The 20,845-nt window shown below is 45.3% G+C and overlaps 1 protein-coding gene across 5 annotated transcripts in view; it reads right to left on the bottom strand.

Annotated features, from left to right (window-relative positions):
* Window positions 1–6,516: 6,516 nt before the first annotated feature.
* Window positions 6,517–20,845, bottom strand: part of MAP3K7 (mitogen-activated protein kinase kinase kinase 7) — a 62,815-nt gene continuing 48,486 nt past the window's right edge. For all 5 annotated transcript variants that reach the window (XM_034766023.1, XM_034766024.1, XM_034766025.1 and 2 more), the window contains 4 exons: window positions 15,774–15,888; window positions 13,565–13,626; window positions 12,846–12,961; window positions 6,517–10,735 (listed from right to left, as the gene is read on the bottom strand). In XM_034766023.1, the coding sequence (XP_034621914.1) occupies window positions 10,555–10,735; window positions 12,846–12,961; window positions 13,565–13,626; window positions 15,774–15,888 (474 nt within the window). In that variant the 3' untranslated portion in view covers window positions 6,517–10,554. The remainder of the gene's footprint in view (window positions 10,736–12,845; window positions 12,962–13,564; window positions 13,627–15,773; window positions 15,889–20,845) is intronic.

Here is a 20,845-nt window from a genome sequence, read left to right as displayed (position 1 = left end):
ATCCCCTCCTCACCACCTCCACTACATACTACGGTGTATTTGTGCTTTGATTTGGTGCAGTTTGGGGTCTTCCTCCCTTCTCTGCTCACTGAAACTCAAAATGGTCATTCTTGGGCATCTGGATCAAAATGCCAAATTGACTAGAATTGCCATTCATTTTTTAATTGAAAACTTCCACATTTTTCCTTCTAAAACAGTCAGAATTTTTTGTTTGACAGGAAATTTTCAAATCTCAATGTTTTGTTCCATTCCAAACAAATTGCCTAGGAAGGTTGTGGAATCTCTCTCATTGGAGATTTTAAAGAACAGGTTAGACCAGGGGTGACCAACCTGAGCCTGAGAAGGAGCCAGAATTTACCAATGTACATTGCCAAAGAGCCACAGTAATATGTAACCCCCCCGCAATCAGCTCCCCACCAGCTCCCAGTGCCTCCCGCCCACTGGCAGCCCTGACGATCAGCGCCTCCCGCTCCCTCCCCACACCTCCTGATCACCTGTTTCATGACATGCAGGAGGCGTGGGGTGGGGTGGGGAGTGAGGGCATGGCAGGCTCAGGGGAGGGGCGGGAAAGCATGGAGTGGGGGCAGAGCCTGTGGCAGAGCCAGGGGTTGAGCAGTGAGCACTCCCCGGCACATTGGAAAGTTGGCGGCTGTAGCTCCAGCCCCGGAGTCGGTGTCTATACAAGGAGCCGCATATTAAACTTCTGAAGAGCTGTATGTGGCTCTGGAGCCACAGGTTGGCCATCCCTGGGTTAGACAAACACCTGTCAGGAATGGTCTAGTTCAGGGGTGGGCAAACTTTTTAGCCCGAGGGCCAAATCAGGGTTGCAAAACTATATGGAGGGCCGGGTAGGGAAGGCTGTGCCATCCTAAACAGCCTGCCCTGCCCCCATCTGCTCCCTCCCACTTCCTGTCCCAACTGCCCCCTTCAGAATCTCAAACTCATCCAACCCCCTCTGCTCCTTGTCCCCTGACCACCCCCTCCCAGGACCCCAGCCCCAATCCAACCCCCTCTCCCTGTAACCTGACTGCCCCAACCCCTATCCACACCCCTATCCCCTGACAGGCCCCCCGGAACTCCCACGCCTATCCAACCATCCCCTGCTCCCTGTCCCCCCCAGAACCCCTGACCCATCCAACCCCCCTGCTCCCTGTCCTCTGACTGCCCCAACCTCTATCCACACCCTCGCCCCCTGACAACCCCCCCTGGACTCCCATGCCTATCCAGCCCCCCGTTCCCTGACCCCTCCCAGAACCTCTACCCCATCCAACTGCCCCCGTCCCCTGACAGTCCCCCAGGAGCCCCCACTCCCTTACCATGCCAGAGCCAGCCACGCCACCCTGCTGCCCAGCAGGAGCAGCGGGCCAGAGCGCTGGTGGTGCAGTGAGCTGAGGCTGTGGGGGAGGGAGGACAACACCAGCTAGCCTCCCTGGCCGGGAACTCAGGGGTCGGGCAGGACGGTCCCGCGCGCCGGATGTGGCCCATGGGACATAGTTTGCCCACTTCTTGTCTAGTTATTATTACGTGGTTCTGTGTTGAGTGCAGGAGACTGGACTAGATGATCTACTGAGGTCTCATCCAATCCTACATTTCTATGATTCCTGAATGACAAGGATTTTTACATTCCCTGTGAAACTGATACTCCATTTTCCCAACCAGCTCTAATTAGCAGAGATCATGACAATGTAACAAATAATAATTTGGTCAGGGGAAGACAGGAAATGCACTACTGCCTTAGAACTTGTAGCATACAAAGTCACTTTTAAAATCTAACATATCTTGTATACAGACTCTGATACTATCCCTACTGAGGATGTTATAAAGGTCTTGAAGTTTCACATTAAATTTGGTCACATGAGATCAAAACTATTATTACAAAAGCTGCCCCAAATAAATCAATTAATGAAGGTTAAACTTCTGAGTCTCTAGGATTTCTTTTGCCGTTCCCTTTTATTATTATTTTTTAGTCAGTCTATGAGAGAATCTTTTTACAAGAAATCCCCCCAATACTGTTGTAAATGGAGTTTAAAAGGATATAGACCCTCAGCTATTTATATTTGGCTAGAAAGGCTATTCTTACCAGTTAACTGTCTTTTTCTTGCTATGCGATTGTGTTTCAGGCAGAGGAAAGAAAGTTTAGAGCTCTCAGACATTATTTCTTTTGTATCAGATTCACAATCCTAGCCTTCTTGGATACAAGTGGTCTTTCACCACTCTAGGAAAAAATTCAAACTAGACTAAGGTCACTTACAAGTACAGTTCTACTCTAGAAAGTGACTATGTAAAAAGGGCACCTTGCCCAACAGATCTGTTCCTTGTATGTATTCAGAGTCAAAGCTGCTGAGTTTGAGGAAAACTTTTTGTTTTTGTTTTACTGCTATTGCTAAGTTAACATTGCAGAGTCAACACAGCTTATAGAGAGTGAGCTCTCTTCGACTACTCCTTGTGCATCAACAGAATGGCTTATTACATTCCAAGCAGTTACATCTGACAAAGCCACATAAGGCAAAGGAGTTGCACAGGTATCGCTGAAAATGCAATCTCAATACAATGGGAGTTATACCGCTGAGATTGAGGGCTCAACTTGGTCTGAAGCACCTTCATTGCTCTGATCCCAGACTCTCTGATCCCATGTGAAGTTTGCAGGGCTCTCGGTTAAAGATATCTCCCCACATCTGTAAAGCAAGTATATTCAACGTAGCATCATTGAGAGACAAACATAGAACCCCCACCAGCGCCACTTTTATCAATTCACTTTTCAGAACCAAACCCTGCTTTAAGTTTATAGCCAGTGCTACGGGTTACACTTCCTGAGCTTCAGGAAAGGTATATAGTAAATAGGATTGAGGTCTTTCATATGTTTCATGACATCATCCTTAGTTTTCAAAAAGCTCTAATCAGTCATATCTTGCAGCATAGTTTGAGGACCCAAACCATAAAATTAGATACAGCTCCAAACTTCCCCAAACCCTTCTCCAGTTTAGAGCTGGGGTTGTGGTTGATGTGACTTTACCAAATAGGTCTGTTTATTAACTTTCAGCTGTTGCACTCCACTGTCAGTGCATTTGTACACAGAAAAGTGACTATGGAAAAATGGCATCTTCCTTCCACATTTGTGCTCCCTATATCTTACTGACGAAAGTAGATTTTTTACTACTGTTTGTACTCTCTCCCCGCCGCAGCCCCAGGGCAGCCTGCATCCCAAACCCCTCATCGTCAGCCCCACCCCAGAGCCTTCACCTCTAGCCGGAGCCCTCACCTTGTTCACTCAACCCTCTGCCTCAGCCCCCTCCTTCATCCTAAACCCATCATCCCCTGCCCCACCCAAGCCCTTATCCCCCGACTCCCCAACCCTCTGCCCTAGCTCTGAACCTCCTCCCACACCACAGTCTCCTCATCCTGGCCCCACCCGAGCCCTCATTCTCCTCACCCCCCAACCCTCTGCCCCAGCCCTGAGCCCCCTCCCATACTCCAAACCCCACGGCCCTCCCCCCACATCACTTCCATATTGGTACACAAAATTAATTCCACACATGGACATAAAAAATTAAAAAGGAACACTGACCATGTGTATAATAAAACCCCAGGTAACAACCCTTGTCCAAGTCATTTCTGTCCCACCATGCATTGCCAAAACTACCTAAGAGATAGCACAATGAACGGTGGCAGGTTGTATGCTAGGATACCTACCAATGGTGCACGCACTATTCATCAACACAAGCACTTCTGGTGAGTATGTGCAGCACTGACACAAGGAGCCAAGTATGCACATGCACAAGTGATATACCGTGGTGGCTGTATGTCAATGTAACTTGCATCAGCAAAACTTTTGTAGACATGACAGCAGTGCAAGAGGAAGAACTGGGAGAACCACATGAAAGTAGTGACTCTACAGCATGCTCCACTCCACCCAAAGAAACCCTTGTATGCAAGGAATATGCTTTAGTGTCCTACTGGGGGAGGATGGAACCAGTGAGGAGCTACAATGGGCACACCCCCTTGTCACATTTATCTCAGTCTCATGTAGTACCATGGAATTTTTCACTATTTCTGTTAGCAGCTAGATTGTGGCCAATACGGTGTGCAAGCAGATGTAAAGCACTCTAACTCCCTGCACTCAATATCCAGGAGAGAGCAATCTGCATGCAGCTGTTATATTCCCGTCTCCCCTTCCCCCCATGTGTAGGTGGGAGCAGCGGGGGAAAAACTGTTACCTACCTTTCATAGCTGTTGGTCTTAGAGATGTGTTGCTCCTGTCCATTCCATTCTAGGTGTAACCCTGAGATGCTATGTCCAGCACCCAACGGTCCAAGGTGACTTGAGATCAGGGCAAACGGAAGGGACGAAGATGGTTGAGGAAAGAGTGGGGTGGATCCTGGAAGGTGATTGGGGCATTGCTCTCGACTGCATCCTCAAAATTAATGCTTCTGGCCCCTGGTGTGTTTTGCCAGGCTGGGCTGCATGGGTAAGTGGGAGGAGGAAGGATGATGGTGGCTGAAACTAACATCTCTGACCCTTCTCCTTGCAGACCCTGGATGAGACTACCAAGGCCTAGGAGGCAGGAGTGGCTGGAACCGCTTTCTCCCAGGCTGCGGTGTATGCATTCCCAGCAAGCGAAGGGTGGTCCTTGTGTCCTTTAGCCCATGCAGCCTAGCATCTGTCTGGTCCGAAAAGACACCGTCCTGGATGGAGGTCTGCATTTCTTGGGAGAGTCCGATGGTCTGAAGCCAGGAGCGCCTCATTACCATTGCAAATACAACCACCCTGGCTGCTGAGTCTGCCACATACCATGCCATCTGGAGGGAGCACCTTGCAGCCGCATTGCCCTCCTCCACCAGGGTTTCACATTCTTGGGGCAAACCCTGTGGGAGGGACTCCTTGAACTTATGGAGGGAGCCCATAAGTTAAAATCGTAACAGCCCAAGAGGATCTGATGGTTTGACAATGGAATTGCAAACTGGCCGTCAAATAAATTTTCCTTCCAAACAGGTCCAACCGTTTGGCGTCTCTGGGTTGAGCTAGTATGCCCCCGTTTGTCTCTGTCATTGGCCGCAGAGCCCACCAATGAGCCTGGGGAAGGGTGGGTGTAGATGTATTCAAACCCTTTGGCAGTATTTCTTTTCAGCCCTTTTTGAGGTGGGAAGAATGGAGGAAGGAGTTTGCCAAAGGGCCTTGTCAATCTTAAGAACACCATCATGCACTGGTTGTGCGACATGGGTTGGGGTAGATTAACAGGACATTAAACAAGGTGTCCAACTGCTCAGCCATTTCCTCCACCTTCAGGCCCAAGTTCTGAGCCACCCAACACAGCAGGGCCTGGCATTCTTAGAAATCATCCAGCAGGCTGGCCCTCCAGGGTCCCGCAACCGCCTCATCTAGGGACGAAGATTATGACTGCATCACTGAGGGAGGCTCCAGGGCATGTTACCCCACAGGGGAGGAAGGCTTAGGGGTGGGTGCAGTTCCCTCTGCCTCGATCTCCGAGCATGCCTCATGCACTGAGCCTGGTGCAGTCTGTGACACCAGCTGTTGCCCGATGAGCTTTGTGAAGGGGACATCGCCATAACCGGCATTTTGACAAATAAAATATGCAGAATTTTGGATTTTTGGCACAGAATTTCCCCAGGAGTAAATTACTATAAATAAAGGATTTACAAGGCCCTAAGGCTTGAAGTCAGTAGATGAAAAACTGCTAGCCCTTACAATGCAAGGAAAGGTACTCCGACTAACCCTCATGGATGGTAAGAAGGAACTGAGAGGGCGTAGGGTCGGCGGTGCCTGATATACCCACGTATGAGCGTGGCACTCAAGTGGACACCACTGCCGACCCTACGGGTACCACAAAGGCAAAAAAACTCAGACGACCGCACATGGGCATGCACACACCTAGAATGGAATCGACCTGAGCAAGCACTCAAGGAATATGAAGAACTTTGACTTCACACCAGCTGGGCACTCCTGTGCTAATGGATTTATGCTCTATGAGGCTCAGGGTATGTCCCCCATCTGTGAACTAGTGTAAGCAGGAGGCAGACGATGACTGTCATAATTGCCTCCTGTCCTGGCAGCCACCCTGGGGTGTATGCATTTCTGAAGAAAAGAGATTACATTCTCAAGTTCAACCTCTATGGTGATGGCATAACCAAGCAGCCCATCAGTCCTATCCTACTGCAGGTCTTTAGACCCATGCAGAGCCCATTGTAGGCACAGATGGGGAAGCTGGTGCTCAGGAGGTAGCTGACCCTTCTGCTTCACATGAGTGCATCTAGAAGAACAATCCCACCCAACTTGATTTCCTCCGATTGTACTGAAACTAGACACAGGGAGAACAGTCCAGTCTTACAAACCAGGAGACAGACTCAGATCTTCCTGCTTTCATTCCTAGCTCTGCCACTGACCATGTATAATGTTGGTCATTTAACATTTTCATGCCTCTATTTACCCATATGTAAATTGGACCAAAACCCTTCTGAGGCTCCGTTAACTAATTTTGAAAATACTTTTGAGATCCAGGAATGTAATTATAAAGCATAAATAATGACTTTAGTAACAATACTGCCTTACTGAAATCACGTCAAATTCTTATTCACAGTTTTACACCTTGTAACAGGTTTGTATTAATTTAATCTACATTCAATTCTGCTGTGTCACACTGATTAAAACAGTCAGCCATGTACAGTACAGGAGGCAGGGAAAGATGTCACATTTCAACTGTGTGGAGCAGATGGGAGGAATTGTTGCACACTAAACTGACCTAATTCCTCAATCTGCCAGATTAAAGAAGGCGTTAAAAGTGCTCAGAAATAATAAACTGACACTCTGATAGGTGCAAACAACTGCAGCACCTTTTTTTTGATATAACTCTATTACATCAGGATTTAGTAATTAAATAAAGAGCATAAGCAACAAGACTGGAACTTATTTAAAAAAATCCCATGCACCTGAACCAGTGAAAGTATTAAAGTTGACTACACACAATTTACTTCACAACAATCAATTCTGGAATATATTTAAGTCCTTAAAAAAGTTAATCTGTTTTAAACAGCATCACACACGTATGTGAGACCTGGTTTAGGAGGATTTTTCTCCCCAACCACTAGCGTGGGGAACTCCTATTCACAAGGGTTGGGAATGCTCTTCCCACACTGCTCCTACTGTTAATAAATAAATAAATAAATAAATAAATAAAGTATGTTTGAGCATGGCATCTGGGAACCCCTTGGTAGAACAGGCAGTCCGGGGACAATGGGACAGAACTGGGATAAAGTTACTGTTATCCAGGGAGACAGGATGCTCAATGGATTGATTGCGAGTGCCTCTGTATTCCAGTGAAGCCTCTCTCACAAAGACACGTGTGTGTGTGTTAGGAACAGAACCAGGCAAATATCTCCAGATAGGGTTGTCCGAGGTGGATTCAGTGTTGACATGCAGCTGTGGTGGGACCTGTTTGTCCATAGCTGTCCCTCCGCATGCATCAAGGAAAACAGCAAAGAACAGAAGTGTTCTCCTGGTGGTACCGATGGCTGTGTCCCACGAGCCGTGGGATTCCCTCACAGATCAAAGATGCCGTGGCAAGTGGTGGGGCATTACAAGTCTGTTAAAGTCTTTCAGCTTTTATTAATTTGATTCCTGGTAATGTAAAACACCCCTGTAGCAGAAAGCCACACTGCTCATTCCCACATCATATGAAATCATTCACCATTTTATGTACAAGTTCTGAATTACAATCTTCAACTTTTCATCAAAAAACAAAAATAAAGCCTAAAAAAGCATTTTTTGGTAAAACTGCACAGTATAAAGAAGCATACTTTCATTACACAATGTCTTACACAACACATACTTTGACAAAAAGCAGAACCTGTTACCGTTTTGAGAATGAGGAGGCAGCGCCCAGACAAAACTAGATGTTACACATCCATGACTAGAGGGATAGCTTTAACTGAGTAAAAGATGACATGAAAAATATGTCCTGAACACCCCAAAATAGCTTAACAGAAAAAATAAAAGCACATTTGTAAACAACTTAAAAACAAAAGCCTTTTGAAAATTCTGAAGTCACAAGATGATAAATTGTTAATTCTCCTTGGCTCAAATAGCCATTGCTATCCTCTAGGTTTGCTGGGGGAGATGTACAAGGATTTTGCCCACACAGAAGACTTCATTGAGAAAGTGGGGGCTAATAGTTCAAATTTTTGGTGGAATTAGGGAAGGGAAGATTGAAAGGCAAAAGGACATGAACTCTATATTCCCCCTGGAAAATATCGTTAGAATGGCAACACAATCTAAGTAGTGAATGGAGCTGAATTCCACAGTGTACATTACTTATTTTACAATCTGAGACCCTTTTCAATGTAAACTTAAAAGGTTATAAGCAACAGTTCTAACTTAGACTTTTGTATTATGTACCACTAAATGAAGTTAGCATTGCTTTCATTTCCATTATTCAAACTTTGCCATAAAGTGACTTTGCATATGAAGTGTTAATATTAATTTATGTAAACGTGTTTCATTATGACACAGAAGAACCTCAATAACTGTCCTGGGAAATGATTTTGCAATTATTAACCATGCATGTGAAGTCAAGCATTAGTATTCATTCTACTCTACTTCATGCTTAAACACATGCTAAGAAGCTGCTGAACACTGACTGTGTCCATTTTGGTAGATGGACAGATGTATGCAAACAGCAATGCTTTGGATCACTTGTGCTATTCCTAATACTACAGTTATTTTCTCTGCCAATTACATTTTGCTATAAATATGTGTGCCCTTAAGTTGATCCCAATATCAGTTTCAGCTAACTAATCAAATTATCTGCTAAGGTTTCGGGAATGATAACCCTTCCTTTATTTAAATAAAGTGAGGGAAGGGTTTTAACTCCCGAAAGGCTTGCCAATAATAGGTTTATTTTAAAGTTAGAATGACACTGCTCAGTAAGCTATCCTTCATCTTTGATATTCTTATACATTCACAATAATATCAACATTTATCAGATAGGAAGAAGAGGAGAAGAGAAAAGTAGTGAGGTTTTTACCACTAAGTATTTTACCAAGCACTACCAATGAACTCTTGCACTAATTTATTTATCTGAAATGAAGCCCAACAACTAAATCATCACAATAAACTTTTGATCATCTCGCTGGTATTTTGATGACACAAGAGTCTAAGTTTTCATTTTATATTTTCTCTTTGCAAAAGATTAATGTTATTAAAACCCGAGTCTGAGAAACTTAAAAATAGTTTAGGATTCTATTAAAAAGTGACTCAATTGAAAGTTAGTTTATAATCCAAACAATCCATTTTCGGTGATTTCTGCCCACATAATCATGGCAAATACAGATATTGACCATTCCATGTTTTGTTTGAGTTTGTTAAATGCAACTCTTCAGTCACAAAGGCAGTAGGCATTCTGTGGCAGGCTTGCTTTGAACACTTCTCAAACGACTGAAATAACTAGGATTCACAAAGCAGACTAAGCCATTTCTCTCGTTTTCTGACCAGCTTTGTCCATCTGCATTCCCTACTTCATAACATGTTTTTGTATTTAAAAATAAATAAAAATCACTCAAGTCCTCAGCTCTTTATCCAAAACAAACTTATTTACATGTATGGTGAATACGGATGTTTTCCTTTCAGCATTTCAATCAGGGTTCAAAAAGATCCCAATAACTAATATGAAGGGAATGATTATATAGAACTTTATATTCATTTGCTTTCTGAATTGGCTTCCAAAGATGCTACAGGCACAAAAGCTTTAAAGGTTAACAGATGCTTCCACACATTTTGATTTTTTTCCCCTTTTATACAAGAGACCCACTTTGCTCAATCACCATCATAATTTTTTGTCCAATATGATTAGGTGAAACTGCATGCCATCCCACTCCTCACCCGAAAAAAGTAAAGAAAATACAGCCTTTTGCTTCAAATATTTTATGAATGCAAGATTACAAGAATTATATTAGTCAAAATGCAGGGCTATCAACCACTGAACCAGTGATGTTGGCATCAGTCTGACTACCATTTTGCATGTGGAAAAATGCACTAAATCTAAGGGAAAAGGTATCACTAATGCATCATGAATTACTCTGGTCAATCAACATCAGCTCTGCAGCATGGTGCATGAGAAAATGACTGTCACTGTAAATTTGTTTGAGATGAGACAAGAACAAAACCATTCTAAAACAGAAGTTTTTGTTTTGCTCTTATTGAGGTAACATCAGAAATTAAAACAAGATCTTACAATTTAGCAGCCATTTTAATGCTTTTGTTAGGCTAGCCTTCACACACCGAGCACGTGTACAGCCACAGTTCACTGTATTTGTGTAAGCTGAGTGCTGGTGATTAATTCAAGTCACTGTTCTCCCACCTCATTCAATAAACCTGGTGAACTGAATGTTCACCATAAGAAAAGGAAAATAAATGACGTTCTAAGTGCAGCAGACAAATATAGGCATTCTGAACACATCAAGAAGCTAACACCCATGAGCTGTCATAATAAGGGATAATACAAAAGTCTTTTCTGTGCATATTTTTGATTTGAAAGGTCCCAGTGAATCATGATGTGCCTTGTCGTTTCTGTTGCTGATTTCTGATGACCTCTAACTGTTTTTTGCATTGCTGGTAGTAAGTCGAAAGACTTTTGTTTTCGTCTAAAAGCTTTTTATGTTCTTGTACCAGACGGGATGTGTTTTGCTGGTCTTTCTCATCCTGGTCCAGTTCTGCTATTAGCTCCTGTCTAAAGATAAAAAAATGTTAACATTAAAATGTTATGGAGAATAAAAATCATAGAATCATAGAATATCAGGGTTGGAAGAGACCTCAGGAGGTCATCTAGTCCAACACCCTGCTCAAAGCAGGACCAATCCCCAACTAAATCATCCCAGCCACGGCTTTGTCAAGCCTGACCTTAAAAATCTCTAAGCATGGAGATTCTATCCCCTCCCTAGGTAACACATTCCAGTGCTTCACAACCCTCCTAATGAAATAGTGTTTCCTAATATCTAACCTAGACCTCCCCCACTGCAACTTGAGACCATTACTCCTTGTTCTGTCATCTGCTACCATTGAGAACAGTCTAGATCCATCCTCTTTGGAACCCCACTTCAGATAGTTGAACGCTGTTATCAAATTCCCCCTCATTCTTCTCTTCTGCAAACTAAATAAGCCCAGTTCCCTCAGCCTCTACTCATAAGTCGTGTGCCCAAGCCCCCTAATAATTTTTGTTGCCCTCCGCTGGACTATCTCCAATTTGTCCACATCCCTTCTGTAGTGGGGGGACCAAAACTGGATGCAATACTCCAGGTGTGGCCTCACCAATTCCAAATAGAGGGGAATAATCACTTCCCTCGATCTGCTGGCAATGCTCCTACTAATGCAGCCCAATATGCCGTTGGCCTTCTTGGCAGCAAGGGCACACTGCTGACTTATATCCAGCTTCTCGTCCACTGTAATCCCCAGGTCCTTTTCTGCAGAACTGCTCCTTAGCCAGTTGGTCCCCAGCCTGTAGCGGCGCCTGGGATTCTTCCTTCCTAAGTGCAGGACTCTGCACTTGTCCTTGTTGAACCTCATCAGATTTCTTTTGGCCCAATCCTCCAGTTTGTCTAGGTCACTCTGGACCCTATCCCTACCCTCCGGTGTATCTACCTCTCCCCCCAGCTTAGTGTCAATTGCGAACTTGCTGAGAGTGCAATCATTCCTATCATCCAGATCATTAATAAAGATGTTGAACAAAATCAGCCGCAGGACCGACCCCTGGGGCACTCCGCGTGATACTGGCTGCCAACTAAACATCGAGCCGTTGATCACTACCCATTGAGACTGACACCTGCTTGTTTTTGCGAGTAGTCACTACAGTATATTTTTATTTTTAACCAAATTCAACTTTTTATTTCATTTGTCACTGAGTTTATGAAGATCATGTCTCAGGTGTAATATTTAGTACAACAGAAAGGCCTAAGAGTTCACAACAACCAAACTGGTTTTTACATTATTCTCTATACTTCTCAGTACATTAACTCAATACTGAATGCAAACCCAGAGCTTTTCTATACATTATTCTAATCTGTAAAATTCTTTTAAAATCTCACTAAGTAAAGGCTCCAAACCTATAATAAAGTTCATACAATGGGACCTGCATCGTATATATTGTCACTCTAAATCACTAGGGTGAAGGAGTCTGATTGCTCAGAGCTCATTGCATAACTGGGGCCTAATGTCTTGCCACAATTTATTCAGACGAATGGCTGGGGTTAAGTCAACCTAAGTTATGCTACTCCAGCTACGTGAATAACGTAGCTGGAGTCGACAAAGCTTAAGTCGACTTACCCCTGTGTCTTCACAGCGCTGAGTCAACGGGAGATGCTCCCCAGTTGACTTCCCTTACTCTTTTCGGAGAGCTGGAGTACCGGGGTCGACCGGACAGCGCTCTGCCATCGATTTAGCGGGTCTTCACTAGACCTGCTAAATCAATCCTTGCTGCATCAATTGCAGCAGCCTCGATCTCCCCGTAGTGGAGACCAGCCCTTAGTCCCCGATCCTGCACGTAAGTACATATGCTTAAGGTTAAGCACATGGAGTAATCTTACAGACTTCGATGCAGGATTGGGACCTTAAAAAGAAAAATCTGTTTAAAGCAGCACTCCTACTTCAGACACTAATAAATATTCGTTGAAAAAATATTCTTAACTGCTATTCTCTGTCACTCAAATCCTTCTTTCTAATAAAGCCATAAAAATGAAAGTCACTGAAACAGCGATATAGTACTCCAGTACACAAAGATACACTTCACTTGTCTCATCTCAATATTTCTAAATCTATTTTTTCCTCGTTACAAGCATTTTACTTACTTTCTCTGCAACAGCAATGCAATTTCAGTCTGAACTTTCATATATTCTTGTGCCATTTTACAGTGCTGTTCAAATACAGCCATAGATTCTTTGGAGTTTGGGCATGGTGCTAGAGGCTGAAAATAAATCAGACATGTTAAAATCTAATCAACTGATATCTCAATAATAGTGTGTTAGAATGTGTCTGCAATATATTTATACCAGCTTTCAGAAACTAGTAAGCTTTTAAAAATAAGTGTTAAACCATGCCCTGGAAAAATCTTAGTGCACTGTTGCCAAAGCTGAATCAGACCTAACATCTACATTTATTGCTCTACCACATTCTTTGTTACAAAGGATGATGATCAAAGCACTATTTGATCATCCATAGAACAAATAAAGTTTGGATGAGACCGTAGCAATTTTATTCTATGACCTCGAGCAAATTTCTTATTCATACTTTTAAACTAAGATTTCAATTTGTTTTAAGGATCATATTTCCCAGGGCTTGTTTTTAATAGCTTGATTAAATCTGAGTCAACCAATCTCAGGTTACAGAATAATTTTTTTTAGCCTTGTTCAAAAGTTAGGCAGTACACAAACAAACATCAACGAATACGAAAAACAATTTTTTTTAGCCCATATTTATGTCACTCAGGGAAAAAAAAAGATGAAAATACTTTTAGACTAGTTTAGACTGAATTAAAAATTCAATTGCTCATAAGATATACAATTATTACCTGCAACTGGTGATCTAGTGTAAGATATGCCATTGGGATGGAGTTATCTGACCCATTGGTATCTGTAACAACAATACCACAGCTATAATATATTTTCAATTGAGTTAATTGTACATTTCCATGTAGGACATCCATAAGACACTATACTTCCTTAGCAAAAAAGGATTATTATTTAAACAAAACTAAACATCAATATGCAGAATGATATATGGAAATATCAGTTTTTTTTGGTTTGTGTTTTGTAAAGTTAGTTGAGAATGACAACATTATTAGAGTATGATCTATTGTACTGAAAGGAAAAAAAGATTAAATATTACACCTTTATAAATTTCTAGAGGCCATTTTAGTTGAATATAAGTTTTTTGCAGAGTTTGCATTCTGGCTGCCTGTTTATAAAGTTATTTGCTATGCCATTCTTGTTTATGAGGGATCAGCCAGTTAGCCTACCCATTAGGGTGACCAGATGTCCCAATTTTATAGGGACGGTCCAGAGATTTGGGGCTTTTTTTTTTAATATAGGTGTCTATTACCCCCCACCCTCTGTTCTGATTTTTCACACTTGCTATCTGGTCACCCTACTACCCATTAACTGAATTTAAATTAAGGCTGGGCAAAACAGCTCTGAAAAACAAAATGAACACAAACTTTGTTCAGTCATGACATGACTGACTTTACTCAGACATGAAATTAAACCGCCCAAGGACACCTTTCTCTTCAATACTCTTAGGGATAGCAGATGAGTAATGGGGGAACCCTATAACATCTCTGCTGGGCCTCGCTGCTGTTGCTCTCTTCCAAAACAGTAACACCATGGGCCTTCCCAGAACTTTCCCTCCGAACTACATAGCATGCTTCTGGAATCTCACATGCTTTGTATCTTTAGAAGCCCAAGATCTGAGGGACACAAGCCTATTGCTAAATCTTAAGATACAGCAGTAGGATTAAGTGGAGAAACTACTGGGTTCCAGCACTGTGGGACTGCTATCAGGAGAGCAAACGGTAGAGGATAGGTGGGAAAGAAGTGGGCTGCTCAGCCATACCCCAAAAGCATCTGCCATAAAGTAGTGGGGTGGCGGCAGCGGCGAAAATGAAAAGGTGTTGCTTCCCAAAGGTTACCTACCATATCTCCAAAAACAGCTTCAAAAAGGTAAACGAAATGGGAGGGCGAGAAAGGAGAAACTGCCTTTCTCCTCCTTAACAAACAGCAAAATGAGAACTAAAGATAATGACTCGCATGTAGACACTGAGAACCAAAAGAGAGGGCTACCCAAGGTCATGCTGTAACCAACCTTGCCTTAAAACGAGAACTTTTTGAAACAGTTTTTCTGATATCTTGTATTTTTTTTTCCTACTTAGATTTACACAAACCATGAACTAAAGACTGTCCTTGGAAAGGAACCGAGACTCTGGGCTCCCAGTGCTACATATCATTTCTGAGACAAATATGTCAGAAAGCCTGCCCACTTGTGATCTTAGGATGTCACAGAGAACCGACGGTGTTAGCGTGTTGAAGTTCTGATCCTTTTATAATGGTTTGTAAGCACTGGACTAAGAGTATAAGAATTCTTTAACTAGATTCCACTATTATAAAACATGGCTGAGTGACTGTAATGTAACAAAAAAGAGTGATACTCTGGTAAACAAATATTTTACACACTTCTGAAATAAAAGTTCATGCTAACTTTTGTAAAACACCTTGCAAAAGCATGTGTGTACATGCCTTCTTCCTCCCCCCACACCTCTCCAGAGATATGGGCCTGAAACTGCCACCCTTACTTATCCTGAGTAGTACTTTATCCAAAAAGGTGGCTCACTGAAATCTAGACATGTGTATTTATAATGTACACATACAAATAAAATGTTGCCTTGTGTTTTAAAAAATGCAGCATCAAAATTCATGTTCAAAATTGTTAAGTAGAATATTCTATTTATAGTAGCATCATAGGAAAATTATATATTTTGCTTTTAATGAACTATAGTTAAGAGTTTATGTAATTTCACTGAGTCTACTTAAAGAATTTGTACAACCAGTGAGCAAATGCAGTAATGGTTTAAATGAGTCAGAAAACTAAAACCAATCAATTGCTCTATTATTCAATTTCTTTGTAAAGTTTACACACACATTGATCTTAATCAAAATATATTATAAAATAAACCTTTCAGAATGTTAAGACAAGAACAAAAAAACAAAAACCAAACCAAACATCACCTGTAGATTCATCAGGTGTCCATGGAAGACTACGAGCTGGCTTTTCAGAGGCTGGTCCTGGGGTAGTGATCATTCTCACACTAGGACTAGATGACCTACTGCTGTTTCTGCTCTCCTGCACAAATAAAACAAGATTTTTAAATAAGACTCTTATTATAGTCTGTGACAGTGACAAAACCAAAACAAGGGAAGACTGGTTCAAGAGTTTGTTTTACTAGCCGTTTTGGAGCTGGCTAACTGATATAAAGAAACAAGAGCGTTCATTTCTACAGTTCTTTTTATTCTGAAAGCTCTCAAAATGCTTGATCAACTTTACGAGCATATATAGAAATTATATAGGAATCATTTCACCCTCATCTAAAATTTATCTTTGAATTATAACAGCAGGTCTCAAACTTCATTGCATCGCGACCCCCTTCTGACAACAAAAATTACTACACAACCACAGGAGGGGAGACTGAAGCCTGAGCCTACCCGAACCTTACCACCCCAGGGGGGGAGGGATGGGGAAAGAAATGGGGACAACAAAGCCCAAGACTTCATCTGTGGGCCGGGGGCCTGTAACCTGAGCCCCACCACCTAGGGCTGAGGCCTGAGCCCCACCTCCCTGGGCGGCTGGGCTCTGCCTTATACAATGTACTCAGGAGGTTGCATTTTGAGCATCCTGTTATGATTCTACATAACAATTATCACACTAGAGTCAGAAGCTGCATTCACTAGAACAGGGCTCGGCAACCTTTCAGAAGTGGTGTGCCAAGTCTTCATTTATTTGCGGTAATTTAAGGTTTCACGTGCCAGTAATACATTTTACATTTACAGGGGCTGGCAGATGGAACCCCAGACTGGCAGCGGGCTGAGCGGACCGGCAGCTGGGACCCCAGGCCAGCAGCGGGCTGAGTTCCGTCTGGGGTTCCGTCTGCCAGCTCCTGCCAGCTGGGTCCTGGCTGCCGGCCCGGGGTTCCATCCATCCAGGCTGGCAGCAGGCTGAGCAGGGCCGGTGGCAGGGACCCCAGGCCGGCAGCAGCATGCCACAGTAAATCAGCTTGCGTGCCATAGGTTGCCGACCCCTGCACTAGAACATGTCAGCTTCAGCTTATGAGAAAACTAAGGAACCCAGTTCATTTCCAGTGTTTCCACAATAAGAAATTAAACAAGTGCACACAGCTGGAAGTAGTTCACCTCTCACTACATGCTTAACTTTTGAACATATGTACGGATGACTATGTGGCGTCCCTGCAGATATCAGAAATTGACACCTGGGCCAGGAAGGCTGCCGATGAGGCTTGTGCTCTAGCTGAGTGGGTGGTCATGATCGCTGGTGGAAGCACTTTTGCCTGATCAAAGCAGAATTGGATGCAGGCTGTGATCCAAGATGAAATTTTCTGGGTGGATACCCCCAGACCTTTCATCCCATCCGCCACCCTGATGAACAATTGCGTTGACTTGCGAAATGGCTTTGTCCTCTCAATGTAGAAGACTAGCGCTCTCCTGACAGGGGCAGTGGCATCGGTGTTGTCACTGACAGATCCACGAGCGTGCCAAACCAGTGCTGGTGAAGCCAAGCTGGGGCTATCAGGATAACTTTGTCCTTGTCCTGCTTGATTTTCATGAGGGACTTTGTGAAGCAATGGTACCGACGGGAAAGCGTACATCAGAGTCCCTGAGCAAGGAAGTAGAAAGGTGTCTGACAGGGACCCAGTTGACCCCCTGAAATAGCAGAACCGGTAGCACTTCCTGTTCTTGTGAGTCATGAACAAGTCCACCTGAGGACTTTTGGAAGATCTGGTTGACCACATCCGGGTGGAGAGACCACTGGTGGTGAGATGAGAAGGTTCTGCTGAGGCAATCTGCCAATACGTTCTTGGTTCCGGGGAGGTGCGCTGCTACAAGATGAATGGCATGCTGCACACAGAAGTCCCATAGTCTGAGGGCTGAGGACCTGGCTCCACCCTGCTTGTTGATATAAAACATTGTGGTAGTGTTGTCAGTCACGACTTGAACCACTTTGGGACCGAAAAGCCTGGCAGGCCAAGCGAACTGCCCTGAACTTCCTGACATTTATGTGGAGGGTGCAATAGACCCCTGACCACTGCCCTGTGTGCTGAGCTTGCCCAGGTGGGCTCCTCAGCCTGGTGTCCGACACCAGAGTTAGCGACGGGGACAGGGCCGCCAAGGGGACTCCCTGCAACACTGATGTGGGGTCCATCCACCACGCCAGTGATGCCCAGATGTACCTTGACAACCAGGTCCAGGTTGTGCCTGTTGGGAATATAGACCGATGCCAACCACACCTGCAGCAGCTGGAGGTGGAGTTGGGCATGACGGACCATGTAAGTACAAGCATCCATGTGGCTTAGCAACCTTCGGCAAGTGCGGGTGGTGGTGAGTGGGTGGTCCCTCACGTGGGAGATTACGTCTAACATGGTTTGGAACCAGGTCTCCGGAAAGAATGCCCTGGCCCTCCCCGATAAACTCTATCCGTTGCACTGGTACGAGAGTCAATTTCTTTTCGTTCACTAACAGGCCCAGGTTGCGGCATGTGGACCACAGCAGAACGAGACTGCTCTGCACTTGATACTGTGATCTGCCCTTGATGAGCCAATCGTGGAGATAAGGGTAGACCTGGACTCCCCGATGCCTCAGGTAAGTGGCTACTGGGGCCATGCATTTTGTAAAGACCTGTGGGGCCGAGGAGAGGCCAAGGGAGCTCCGTGAACTGGAAATGGCACTGGCTCACCATAAAATGGAGGAACAGTCTGTGCCCTTGAAAGAGAGAGATATGGAAAGAAGCATCTTTCAAGTTGAGAGCAACGTACCAGTCTCTTGGATCCAGGGAAGGAATGATGGAGGCCAGGGATATCACGTAAAACTTCAACTTCTTGAGTCATGTCAGGTCCAGAATGGGATGTAGGCCCCCTTTTGCCTTCGGGATCAGGAAATAGCGGGAGCAGAAACCTTCCCCCCTCATTTCTTGAGGGCCTCCTCCACTGCCCTCAGTTGCAGGAGGCTGTTTAGCTCCTGAACGAGGAGCTGTTCGTGAGAAGGGTTCCTGAAGGATGGTGAAGAAAGGGGGGGGGAGGGGCACAAAAACTGAAGGGTGTAGCTCAGTGACACAATTTTTAGTACCCAACCGTCCGAGGTGAGTCTCAACCAGGTCGAACAGTAGGGATGGAGATGGTGATGGTTGAGGAAAAGATGGGGCAGATTCGGGGAGGTAATTGGAGTGTTGCTCTTGAGTTCTCCCTCAAAACGCCTGCTTCAGGCCTCCGTGGTATTTCGCTGGGCCAGGCTGCACAGGTGAATGGAAGGAGGAAGGGCGGCGGCCGGAATGGCTTCATCGCAGACTCAGGCGTATGCATTCCTAGGGAGCAGAGGATGGCCTGAGTGTCCTTCAGACCATGCAACCTCGTGTCCGTCTAATCGGAAAACAGCCCGACTCCATCGAACAGAAGAAGATTTTCTATGTCTTAAGCCAGGAGTTGCGCCTCATAACCACCGCCGAGGCGACCACCCTGGCTGCTGAGTTGGCCGCATCCCAGACCATCTGGAGGGAGCACCGAGCTGCTGCGGTACTTTCCTCCACAAGAGCCCCTAACTCTTGGGCCGCCTCCTGGGGCATGGAGTCCCACAGGTTAAAATTATAATGCCCCCAAAGAGCCTGGTGGTTCGCTACCCGGAACTGGAGACTGGCCGTGAAATAAATGTTTCTTCCAAAAAGATCCAGTCTCTTGGCCTCCTTATTTCTTGGGGGTGAAACTAGCAGGCCCCTGCTTGTCCTTTTCGTTGACCACTGACATGACCAACGACCCCGGGGGTGGGTGGGTATGTAATTATTCAAATGCCTTGGCAGGAACAAAATACTTTTCCTCGGCCCTCTTGGAAATGAGTGGGATGGAAGACAGCATTTGCTAATTTGCTTTGGCAATGTTCAGGACCCCTTCGTGCACCGGGAGTGTGACACATGCGGGGGTGGACACCGAGAGTACATTGAACAATGGGTCTGATTGCTCTGCCATCTCTTCTGCCTCAAGGCCTAAGTTAGTGGCCACCCGTTGGAGCAAGGCTTGGTACTCCTTAAAGTTCTCCGGTGGGCTAGCATGGGAGGGCAATGCCACCGCCTCGTCTGGAGAGGACGACGATGAATGAACCACTGGGGGAGGGTCCGGGGGATCATCCCCCGCAGGGGAAGGAGGTCTCTGGGTGGGCACCTGTTCCTCCACCACAGCGACCAAGGACTGGAGACGGGTCATCAGCATAACCGGCATGCCCCAGGTGTTCCAATAAGGCTATTGCGCTGGCTACTGGCCCTGCTGCCAAGCTGGCATCGCTGCGGCGGATGCAACCCCCGGAGCCCAGTTGTGATGGTGCTGTCTCAGCAAGAGGCTGAACTCCCTCTCCGTGCCAGAGAAATCTTCGTCCGGTGACCAGGGCAAGGCCAACAACACTTGAGTCTGGCAGCTAACTGTTGCTATGGGTGACTGCTGCCTCGAATTGTTAGACTGGTGCTGGGAGTATGGGGAGTGACGCCGTGTTGGGGAGCATCCTTGAGGTCTTGGTGCTGGTGACCGTCGGTGCAAAGACTACCGGTGCCGACTAAGGCGACCGGCGCCTCCCTCTGGGTGAGGTTCGGAATGAGGGTGGAGATCGGGAGCACGGTGCCGGTGACCTGTAATGGCGACCTGATGACCTGTGCTGATGCGGAGATCAAGGACGTGGCGAAAAAGGGCTCTGCCTTGGCTCCGGACACGGGCAGCGCTCATGTATCTTCTGGGAGGCCTTCACGGCTGGCTTGCCCTCATAGGGATCCTTTGCTGGGTCCATCACCACACGTGGTGCTGGCTGCGACAGGAGAGTCCGTTGCTCTCTGGGCACTGGGAGGGCATGGACTATGCCATCAGCCTGGGTCTCCAACCACTCCCAGGAGTTGGTGGTGGATCCCTTAGGGGGCAGAAGGTCCCCTCGGGGGGGGTATGGGGAGGTAGGTGGGTGGGTGCCCCCTTGCGGCTCCAGCGTGGGAGGATAGCCCAAGCAGGGTCCTTTGCCCAATGCCCCTTGATCCGACTTGCTCGGTG

Source organism: Trachemys scripta, chromosome 3 (assembly GCF_013100865.1).
Source record: "Trachemys scripta elegans isolate TJP31775 chromosome 3, CAS_Tse_1.0, whole genome shotgun sequence".
Lineage (NCBI taxonomy): Eukaryota > Metazoa > Chordata > Testudines > Emydidae > Trachemys > Trachemys scripta.
The sequence above is the reverse complement of the archived record's forward strand: the minus strand, read 5'-3'. Positions and strand labels throughout refer to the sequence as shown.